The 10,116-nt window shown below is 44.8% G+C and overlaps 4 protein-coding genes across 6 annotated transcripts in view; all 4 read left to right on the top strand.

Moving 5' to 3' along the window:
• The window catches only part of LOC103398065 (BAG family molecular chaperone regulator 4-like), a 3,749-nt gene extending 2,066 nt beyond the window's left edge, over positions 1-1,683 (top strand). The window contains 3 exon segments of the mRNA XM_025053290.1: positions 1-2; positions 4-112; positions 198-1,683. The exon segment at positions 1-2 is cut by the window's left edge and continues 138 nt beyond it. Coding sequence (XP_024909058.1) covers positions 1-2; positions 4-112; positions 198-647 — 561 coding nt within the window. The 3' untranslated portion in view covers positions 648-1,683.
• Positions 1,684-1,817: 134 nt separating this feature from the next.
• LOC103398030 (dual specificity protein phosphatase 26-like) lies at positions 1,818-4,277 on the top strand. Of its 2 annotated transcripts, none has more exons than XM_008336517.3 (3): positions 1,818-2,526; positions 3,416-3,594; positions 3,662-4,277. In XM_008336517.3, exons 1-3 carry the CDS (start codon positions 2,348-2,350, stop codon positions 3,856-3,858), a joined length of 555 nt encoding a protein of 184 aa, XP_008334739.1. In that variant the 5' UTR covers positions 1,818-2,347; the 3' UTR covers positions 3,859-4,277. The 2 variants fall into 2 exon arrangements, with proteins under 2 accessions (XP_008334739.1, XP_008334738.1); XM_008336516.3 differs by having other exon boundaries at positions 3,383-3,594.
• Positions 4,278-4,987: 710 nt separating this feature from the next.
• On the top strand, positions 4,988-8,624 carry LOC103398029 (alpha-1-antitrypsin-like protein CM55-ST). Of its 2 annotated transcripts, none has more exons than XM_008336514.2 (6): positions 4,988-5,086; positions 5,878-6,505; positions 6,742-6,812; positions 6,887-7,080; positions 8,122-8,269; positions 8,352-8,624. In XM_008336514.2, exons 1-6 carry the CDS (start codon positions 5,084-5,086, stop codon positions 8,544-8,546), a joined length of 1,239 nt encoding a protein of 412 aa, XP_008334736.1. In that variant the 5' UTR covers positions 4,988-5,083; the 3' UTR covers positions 8,547-8,624. The 2 variants fall into 2 exon arrangements, with proteins under 2 accessions (XP_008334736.1, XP_024908740.1); XM_025052972.1 differs by lacking the exon at positions 4,988-5,086 and adding an exon at positions 5,532-5,680.
• A 783-nt stretch (positions 8,625-9,407) lies between these two features.
• The window catches only part of carnmt1 (carnosine N-methyltransferase 1), a 5,314-nt gene continuing 4,605 nt past the window's right edge, over positions 9,408-10,116 (top strand). The window contains exon 1 of the mRNA XM_025052973.1: positions 9,408-10,063. Within this exon, the coding sequence (XP_024908741.1) occupies positions 9,927-10,063 (137 nt within the window). The 5' untranslated portion in view covers positions 9,408-9,926. The remainder of the gene's footprint in view (positions 10,064-10,116) is intronic.

Raw genomic sequence — 10,116 nt, 5'->3', positions numbered from 1 at the left:
GCGGCAGCAGTGGCAGCCGTCGCAAAACCACTATGGAATCTCTGCCCGTCCGGCACACCCCCCCGCCTGGCCGGGCACCGGAACCGGTGCTCCACCACCGTATCAGCCCAAGGTGGGAGAGCAGCAAGGTGCTAATACACGCTCCTCGTAACAAACGTTTACCAAATATTAAACAGTGTTGTTGTGTTTCCACGTAGGACCCTCAGCACCAGTGCACCCCACAGGTGGCGCCCAAACTCCGGCCGCCACCGTCGTCGAACTCTGCTAACGGAAAGTCGGCCGAAATCAGCTCCCCTCCTCAGATGTACAACAAAACCGGAAGAGTCGATCCCAATGCCGAACCGCCGACCCCGGCTCAGGGTCCGACCCTGGGTCCGGCCGGGCCCCAGCCTCTGAGCCACGTTCCCGGTCTCGCCAAGGTGCAACACGTCATGGCCCGGGTGTCGCTGCTGCAGGAAGACGTGGACGAGTTTGTGGGCAGAAAGACGGACAAGAGTTACCGCTGCCTAGAGGAACTGCTGACCAAAGAGCTGCTGGAGCTGGACTCCGTGGAGACGCGGGGTCAGGACAGCGTCCGACACGCCCGCAAGGAGGCCGTGCAGAAGATCCAAGCGATTCTGGACCGGCTGGAGAAGAAAGCTTTCTGAAGGAGAGGTTTTGAGTCGAGTCCCGCCGTTTCCCCCCCGGCTTGTGGACCGCGGCGAGGTTTCCGGTCCGATCTCCTAAGCGGCGTCCGCCACTTATACCTTCAACGAATCCAACGCCTGTAAAACACGAGGACTCACGGGGAATGAGCAATAGTCGCTACACGGACTCGACACTTCCCGGTGGAGACGCCAGTGCGAGTGATGCAACGGTACCTCGGTTGTACATATCTTCAGACCTCTGAGCCACCGTGCAGGGATCAACTTCTGGGGCGCGGCCTTAATACGGGCCGAGGTCACAGGAGGACGCGGTACGGGGGACACACTACACAACTTTGACAGGTTTTTTTTTTTTTTTAAGTTTTAGAGCGCTTGCGCTAGTAGCCTCGGGGTCACATGATCTGTCAAACCAACAAGAACTCGAGGTTTTCACTGTGGGCCATCGTCGTAATGACGCTAGCACTTCAGTCTGTCCTTAGCATCTGTGGTCCAGGGTCACTCTGACCCACCTTAATTTTCATTGGCTGCTAGATTTGGCTCAGAAATGTTTGGTTAACTGCGACGACTGGGATTTGGGTTCAAGGTCGGGGTCAAGGTCAGGTCACGGTCTGTTCTTGGATATTTCTGACCGAAAAAACTCTGACAAAGTCTTGTAGTGTGTCCTTGTGCCGTCCCTCGGGATTGTGGGTCGGTGGGGGTGGGGGGTGATGTCTTGCAGCTCCGAGGAGGACATGCAGCGTAGCAGATGTTTGGGGGGAAAAACCAAACCAGGTTTGTCCGTCTTTTACCAACCGGACCAGCGTCAACGCAGTCTCCGTTTCTTCAAGTTAGCTAAAAAAAAATCGTCATTTGTCGGATCTTTCCTTTTTCCTCGTGTCATTCTAACATGTTGATTTTGTTTAAAAAAAAAAAGAAGAAAAAAAAAAAGAAAAAGGAAAAAAAAAGTGCCATATTTCGGGGGATGGATTTCTATCAAAAAACAAAGGAAAAAATCGAATTGAAATAAAATAAAAATAAAAATGACCAGCTTTGCATGAAACAAGGAGTCCGATCTTTTTATTCACATTTTATGCTCGACTTAAGCGTAACCACATCGAGAAGCAAGAATCTGACGATACGATACATATCGTGATACGATATATTGCAATACTATAGTCACAATGATATATTGTTGTTTTTTTTGTTTTTTTTTTTCTTTCCAGTGTAGCTATAGTCCAAGTGCGATCGTAGTCTCAGACTCTGTTTGATCGGAATATCACGTTACGAACATCGGAACATTTGGAATCACTAGAGAAGAAAAAGAAAATGAAGAACACCAGGAATATCGGACTGGGAATTGGTGAGAAAAAAAATCAATAACTGATGACGATGACGAGGAGATCGATACGGGACCAGGGATGGAAATATTGCGATATTTCATTGTGTCGTTATTTTCTTCCACCCCTAATCTTGACGACCTTAGAGTCTGCTGCGGCGCTCCCTGCCTGCCAGCATTCACATCTTTAAATAGACGGCTATTTTAATGCGAACCATAACGCGGCCCACGTGCTAGGGCTAATATGAGTCAGTGACAACTTTTTTAGGAACGCCCCCCCGGTGGTCAGTGAGAAGCAGAGCAGCCCCCCCTGAACTGAAATCAGAGCGAGCTTATACTGACGTTGTGGTCAACAGCGGAGAGCGGTACTGCTCGATTCCGTACGACTATGTCATATCGTAGTAAACTTCCCGCGTCCTGGAATGACCAGCCGGCGGCGCGACAAGTGATGATCGATCTGAGTTCCCCTGGCCTAGCCGTGTTCGAGCTGGAGAGGCTACTGTTCACAGGCAGAGCCATCATCAGCCACGCGGACGAAGTGTGGCCCAGACTTTACGTCGGTGACCAGTAAGTACTCCTCGGTTAGCGCTACTGCGACTCGTGAAGACACTACTAGCCTGGCTAGCATCTAGAGCTAACACAACACTATCGTTTCGCCTGTTTTGAATAGACGTTTATTAAATTACCACCAGCCGGCGCTACCGTTTGACCCTGCGTTGGATTCCTAACACAGTCGCGATGTTGGCCAATATGATTTAAAGATAAAGTGACGAAGCACTCGGTTCTTTGAGGATCAGCGATTTTTTACTTTCTGGATTTTTGTCGTGCACAGTAACTGGGATGTGCAGTACAATTTAAACCTTCTAGGGGGCAGTAATGCAACGTAGGGACCTGACATCTGGGTTTAATAGCAGGTTACGACCAATGTTGTTAGGCGTATACTGCCACCTGCTGGACAGGAGTGTGTACTGTCGTGGTACGACCAGTGACGATTGCGATAACAGCCTTACGACTTGATTTATTTTTTATTTTAACTGATGCGAATTGTCACGCATTCGTATGAAATTTTAATTGATTTGCGACCCATCGTTACATCCCTAATTATAATTAATCATGATTAATCCACAAAACTTTCAATCGTTTGAGCCACAACTTGCCCACAAGGCGGAGGAGGAAGTTGTCTGCAGTACCGCAGATCACCACCGCCAAACTCCCCGCACACCCACCTGTCGGCAGGAAATACCGGCGACATTTTTAGGGTTACTACATCGGCACGCTAACTGCACGGACCAAATTTTACTCTCAAACAAAACAATATCTGTGCGTATAGAGTGCCCCTAGTGGACGAAAAGAGGTAGTGACTCCAAGGCTCACTTTTTTTTTGGAATGTTGTGTTTTTTTTTGTTGTTGTTTTTTTTTACAGACAAAGCGCAGAAAACAAATCTGATCTGTCCAGGCATCGGATCACGCACGTCCTAAACGCGGCCCACAGCCGACGCAGAGGTCGGCCGGACATCTACGAGGACATGGCGGTCACATACATGGGTGTGGAGGCTCGGGACGCCTGCGACTACGACATGAGCGCCAACTTCCGATCAGCGGCAGACTTTATCCACGCGGCTCTCAGCAGAGGAGGTAGGGGGCGTAGTGAAATTATTTGATTGGACTAAAAATATTGTAATTTTTTTTTTCCCGCCCTCAGGCACGGTCCTGGTGCACTGCCACGTGGGGGTGAGCCGTTCGGCCACTCTGGTCCTAGCCTACCTCATGCTAAAGCAGAACCTGACACTGGTGGAGGCGATCTGCGCCGTGAAGGACAACCGCGGCGTCATACCTAATCGGGGATTCCTGCGACAGCTCATCCGACTAAACCAGCAGCTGTTCGACAAACGGAGCTGAAAATATTTTGGTTGAATTTCTTCTTAAAAAAAAAAAATTAGGGATGTCCGATATTAACCTTTTTGCGATATCCGATATACCGATACTGTCCAAACAATTAATCTCCGATTCCAATATCAACCGATATAGGCCTGGTAATATTTTTTTTTTTCTGTATGATTATGCAATTAATTAAATGAGCTACAATGCTGCCCTCTAGTGACTATCGCTTTCATATACAGCCGTTTTTTTCATGTCATTTGGCGTTATCGGGTTTTTATTATCGGAATAAAATGCGGACATCTGCTGGATGGGGGCAATGACGCAACTCCACAGAAAAAAAATCTATTTCAACAACAAATAAAAATAAAGAAAAGTGATCAATTTCTATGTGGAAAAAATACGATTACTTTATTATTAATTGTATTTTTGTTGTTTTGTTAATTTTTTTATTGTTACGTGTCTTCGAACAACAAATAAATCCTAAAAACTCTGTCATGTGACCGTGATTATTAATGAGGTGTGGGGGGGTGCGAGGGGAGTGGGGAGGGGGAGGCACCTGACATGGGGCACCAAACTGGCCTCAGAACCGCTGGTTGGGCCTCGGGGGAGTGATCGATGACTACATCTGCGAATCACGAATGCGTGATTCCGTTGTTTTATGCTAACAAAAAAGATGATTTGCTGACGGTCCGGTACATGGTTGTGTACCATACCGTGTTCATTTACAATATATAAATGTAATATAAATATATGTGTAAATATATATTTTTATATATTTACATATATACATGTATTTATGTGTGTATATATTTCTGTGTATGTATGTTTCTATATATATATACACACATAAATACATGTATATATGTAAACATATATTTATATATATTTACATGTATTTATGTGTATATATATGTTTCTATATATACAGACATAAATACATGTATATATGTAAACATATATTTATATATATTTACATGTATTTATGTGTATATATATATATGTTTCTATATATATATACACACATAAACACATAAACAGTTCAGTACTGTATGGTACAGGACAGATTGATTTACTTCGTCTCCGAGGTCGTCCACTGTAATCATTAGACAGTACAAATATAAAGAGAGAACAAATAGCGCGGAGTAAACAAAACCAAAGTTCAGCCTCTGGACCCCAGGGGTTTATAAACGGTGACATTGCGGCGTCCGGTCTGTGCTTCACTGTCTGGAGCGCTGACGAGAAGATGGTAAGAAACTAAAACCATTCACTAATACTAACACATACTAACACATTTATTTTTCTCCTTTTTCTTAGTGGAATGTTAACAGAAATACTACTGTCTATTAGAAGTTACCATTTAAGCCAAGTTTCAAGTAGTTTAATGACAGGGATACATATATATATATATATATGTATGTATAAATATATAAATATATATTTACATATATGCATGCATTTAATTGTATATTTGTATATATATATATACACACATAAATACATGTATATATGTAAATATATATAAATATATATTTACATGTATTTATGTGTATATATGTATATATGTGTGTATATAAACATACATATATACATATATATATATATATATGCATACATACATGTCTGTCACTACATCCATCCATAAACATTTTATATCGACCTTCGTCTCACCGACTTTTCTTCCCTCATCTCAGTTGTCTGAACCAGGTCTACGGCAGATGGACCGTTTCCACCTCGGTTCACGCTTTTCCTGTTCTTAACAGAAACCCGAAACGAATCAGTATCTGAATCCTAACTGGTCGAGTCACCACGAAAAACAAACGAAAACCTGTCCAACAAACAGGTCTGTAAATGATCGTAAAAAAAACCACTCCTAATCAATACTCCCGACCCATGCCTTCTAGTAACCACCTTGAACAGAACGCGACCTTTGAGCGACCATCGGTCATTTATCACCGATTTTTTTTTTTTTTGGTCCAGTGTTTGTTCCTCGCAGACGTTGCGTAACCCAAAACTAACGTCGCTCCTCTCTCCCTGCAGTTGTTTACGATGCGTTCCACCCTGAGTTTCTGGATCCTGTCCGCGGTCGTCTGTCTGGGCCGAAGTCACCACCATCTGGGCCATGGGCAGGACACTGCGGCGGACGAGGACTCTAACGCTCTGTCCTTGGTGTCATCGGCCAATAGGGAGTTTGCCTTCAACCTGTACAGGAAGTTGTCCACTCACCCTGAATCCAAGGGCAAGAACGTCTTCTACTCGCCACGCAGCGTGAGCCTGGCCTTGGCGGCCCTGGCCGTGGGCGCCCGCGGCGACACCCACCGGCAGCTTTTCGACGGACTGGGCTTCAACAGTTCCCTGCTCCAGCAGACGGACGTCGACAGGGCTTTCCGCGCCGCGCTGCGAAACGAGACGTCCTCCTCGCAAGACACCAGTGAAGGCACTGCCGCGTTCTTGGATCGGAAATTCCAGCCTAACCCGGACTTCCTGCAGGTCCTGAAGGAGTCGTACTCGACGGAGGCGTTCAACGTCGAGTTCGCGAAGAAGCAGGAGAGCCTGGACACCATCAACGGCTACGTGTCCGGGAAGACTGGCGGGAAGATCGACAAGCTGCTGGACTCCGTGGAAGACGACGTTGCTATGTATCTCGTCAGCTACATCTACTTTAAAGGTAAGCGGTCGCGACTAGGGATGTCCGATTATATCGGTTGACCAATATTAGCATGATTATGTACCGTTGTCGGATTTCCTCCGATAATGAAAACCCCAATGACACAGTGGGAAATCAGAAATTAAACGCTTCCACAAAATTGGCAAAAACCGTTCATATCGGACAACCCCCTAGTCACGACTACCCAGCTACGTGTAGTACCAGCACTAACCTGTAGTCTGTCTCTCTCTCAACAGGGAAGTGGAAGACTCCGTTTGACCCGACCAGAACCAGGAAGGAAAATTTCACGGTGGACGAGAACAACAAGGTACAAAAAAAAACATTCATTGAAATATTGCGAAATATTTGTATCGCAATACTGTATCAATTTTTTTCTTCCAGGTTCTGGTGGACATGATGTCTACCGAGGAGTTCGTTGACATCTACCAGGATTTGGGGCTGAACACCAAAGTCCTTCACCTTCCCTTCAACTCCACCTACAGCATGGTGTTGCTGTTGCCGGACAACATGGAGGAACTGGAGAAAACCATCTGTCCCGTTCACGTGACCAAGTGGCTGAAGTGGACCAAACCGAGGTGGGTGGGGAAAAAAAAGCGTCCGACATCCGTCAGAAATAGTCGAAGGAAATCGAAATTCTAGTTTGTACCAGTGTAGAGAGCCCAAGTGCAGCGGTCCCTGGTTTATAGTAGCAATGCCGTATTTATGCGCAAAAAAAATGATGATGACTTTTACTGATTTTACGTCTCTCCACAAGGTGGTGCCATTTCTTGGGGGCACTTCTTCCACGGGTTCCGAAGGTATATCCGTAGTAGTAGCAGGAATCGGCTTTTTTATTGCGAGGCTGCAGAAACTGCAGAAACAGAAGCAGTTGCTTCCACTGCTTCTTTTTTACAGTCGAAGACTAGCTTGTAGGCAGTCAAGACGTCATCGATTTTGTTGCCAAATTATATATTTGAACAATGAAACAAACGGCTAAAGTTAGCCTCTAGCAGTGACATCAATGAAACAGACGGCTAAAGTTAGCATCTAGCGGCTATGTCAATGAAACAGATGGCTACAGTTACCATCTTGCGAAAGATGAACTGCGAACTAGGGAGGGGAGGGGGCTGTGTGTGTGTCAGCAGCCCAGGCTGCTGACACACACACAGCCCCCTCCCCTCCCTAGTTCGCAGTTCATCTTTCGCAAGATGGTAACTGTAGCCATCTGTTTCATTGACATAACCGCTAGACGCTAACTTTAGCCGTCTGTTTCATGGACGTCACTGCTAGATGCTAACGTTAGCATCTAGCAGTGACGTCCATGAAACAGACGGCTAAAGTTAGCATCTAGCGGTTATGTCAATGAAACAGATGGCTACAGTTACCATCTTGCGAAAGATGAACTGCGAAATAGCGAGGGACCACTGTACAACTGGCGCTACTCCTACCGTAGTTTGAGAACCACCGTGTTTTTCACGGTACATGAATTCCAAATGTGTAAATGGCGCCACCCACAGGCTCCGGCCAGGAAGCGACACGCTTAATATTATCAGAAAAATGCTGTAAAACACTCAAATGGTCGCTGAATAAACACGTCACACATTTTTTACGGCTACCTGTTTTTTTTCCGATTTTAGGAAATATGAACTCTACCTTCCCAAGTTCTCCATCAAGACCTCCTACGATATGAAGGACGCATTGAGTGAAATGGGAATGACGGACATGTTCGGTAGCAGCGCCAACCTCCGAGGCATATCGGAGAAGGCTAAATTAGCCGTCTCCAAGGTAAAAAAAATTTCAGAATTTTTTTTTCGTCCCTCTTTCTCATTCCTCCATTAACGAATCGCCCGCTTCCGTCCAACCACAGGTGGTGCACAAGGCTACCCTGGACGTGGACGAGGCCGGCGCCACGGCTGCGGCCGCCACGGGCATCGGAATAATGCTGTTGTCCTTCCAGACGGTCCCTGTCCTCAGGTTCGATCGCCCGTTCATGGTCCTCATCGTTGATCGCACCGCGGAGGACGTCCTCTTCGTGGGCAAGATCGTCAACCCCACCCTGTGATCGTAGACTGTTGTGCTGCTTGTTTTTTGTTTTTTTTAACAAATAAAGCGAATACGACAAAAAAAAAAAAAAAAAAAACACGACTGTGGCGTGTGACTATTTTACGTAAATTATCACGTATGTTTTGAGCGTTGCTTGTCAGAATAATATTTTGAACATACGAATTCCACATTTATACAAGGTAAAGACAGATGTTGTGGACGTCGTAAACGAAACAGGTTTTTAAGGCTGTACTTCGTAAACAATTATTCGAAACTAAATACTTTATATTGGAAAACGATTTCCAATCTGCCCCAAAGTGCGAAAGAAGTTGATTTTAAATCTATAAATAATATTTACCCCTTGAACGAATTGATGAAAGAAAGATTTAAATTAGAGGTAGATAATACTGACATTCGCGAAACGAATCTGGAAACGACAGACCGTCTGTTTTACGAACGCGAGATTCTCCGAAATTCGTGGAAATCTTAAACCCCTTGTTTATTTTTAATTTATTTTATTTTTTTATTTTTGTTTGATACATTATTTTTTATTTTTAATATTATTTTATTTTATTTTATTTTTTTCTTGAAAGAATGTTTAAATAAAGTAAAACAAAAAAAGGTTTGCTTTGGCAGTGCCTTCCTGCATTCCGTCCGCGCATGCGCAGTCATACGGAATCGTCCAATACATGAAGGAGGGAGAGGCGAAACGATCGTAACGCGTGAGGATTTGGATATCTTTAAGGCGCGAACGTAATAATTGATTAAAACATTTATATAATATACGTAAATTTTAATAATTACGTTATGTTTATATTTTTAAGAGGCGGTAAAATTCTTTGCAGCACCGGAAGAACGGACGTGAAACTTAGGGCAATGGTTGCCAGGTCCAGTGATTATAAGCAATTTTGTAAATTAGCTTAGAAATATCGTATACGTAGGCTTGGGATTTTTTTCGTTGCTAAATTTAGTTTTAATATTTAATAAAACAAATATATTCGCGATAATAGTAAACATTTTAATTGATTTGGCGCTTTTTTTGCATTCGTATTTTGACCAAGTTGCGTGTGTTTCCACCAAATCTGGCAAAAGGGAATGCTCGCTTGTCTCTTTATTTGACGCTGCAATGGACCGAAGACAATGTTCGCCGCCTTCGCGCGGCGCCTGTCGGGATCGGCTGTAATTCGCGTCGTGACGCTGAAAACATTTAAGCGGTTGAAATCGGTTAGCGTAAAATAAAAACGGTAATTTCTTAATTCTTTGTTGTTGTTTTTGCCCCCCTGCGCTTCCATAGCTCGACAGTAGTTGGCAGTGTAGCAGTGCGCCGTCGGACTCCGGTTAATGCGATGAAGAAAACGTCCTCGGCCTCTGATTGGTCCGTTTCGTATTTATCACAGACATGGCGGAAACTGGGGGAGAAGAAGTGGAACGCGGACCGTACTTCTTCAAAGAAAGGATCAAATGTAGCCCCGAGGAGGAGGCCAACCTGGAGAGGCAACATTTCTGGAGAATCGTCGATGCGTTTCGATTCTACAGGTGACGACGAAACATTAAAAAAAAAGACGGGAGCCGAGAGTGAATGTGATCGG

Source organism: Cynoglossus semilaevis, chromosome Z (assembly GCF_000523025.1).
Source record: "Cynoglossus semilaevis isolate Cse_v1.0 chromosome Z, Cse_v1.0, whole genome shotgun sequence".
Lineage (NCBI taxonomy): Eukaryota > Metazoa > Chordata > Actinopteri > Pleuronectiformes > Cynoglossidae > Cynoglossus > Cynoglossus semilaevis.
This window is presented reverse-complemented; position numbering and strand designations above follow the sequence as displayed.

What these genes read in the sequence shown, in the direction of transcription:
- LOC103398029 (XM_008336514.2), top strand. An exon ending in CAGCTACATCTACTTTAAAG is followed by an intron (nt 6,506 to 6,741) that starts GTAAGCGGTCGC and finishes CTCTCTCAACAG; the next exon opens with GGAAGTGGAAGACTCCGTTT. An exon ending in CGGTGGACGAGAACAACAAG is followed by an intron (nt 6,813 to 6,886) that starts GTACAAAAAAAA and finishes TTTTTCTTCCAG; the next exon opens with GTTCTGGTGGACATGATGTC.
- LOC103398030 (XM_008336516.3), top strand. Translation starts at nt 2,348, where the DNA reads ATGTCATATCGTAGTAAACTTCCCGCGTCCTGGAATGACCAGCCGGCG. An exon ending in AGACTTTACGTCGGTGACCA is followed by an intron (nt 2,527 to 3,382) that starts GTAAGTACTCCT and finishes TTTTTTTTACAG; the next exon opens with ACAAAGCGCAGAAAACAAAT. An exon ending in CGCGGCTCTCAGCAGAGGAG is followed by an intron (nt 3,595 to 3,661) that starts GTAGGGGGCGTA and finishes TCCCGCCCTCAG; the next exon opens with GCACGGTCCTGGTGCACTGC.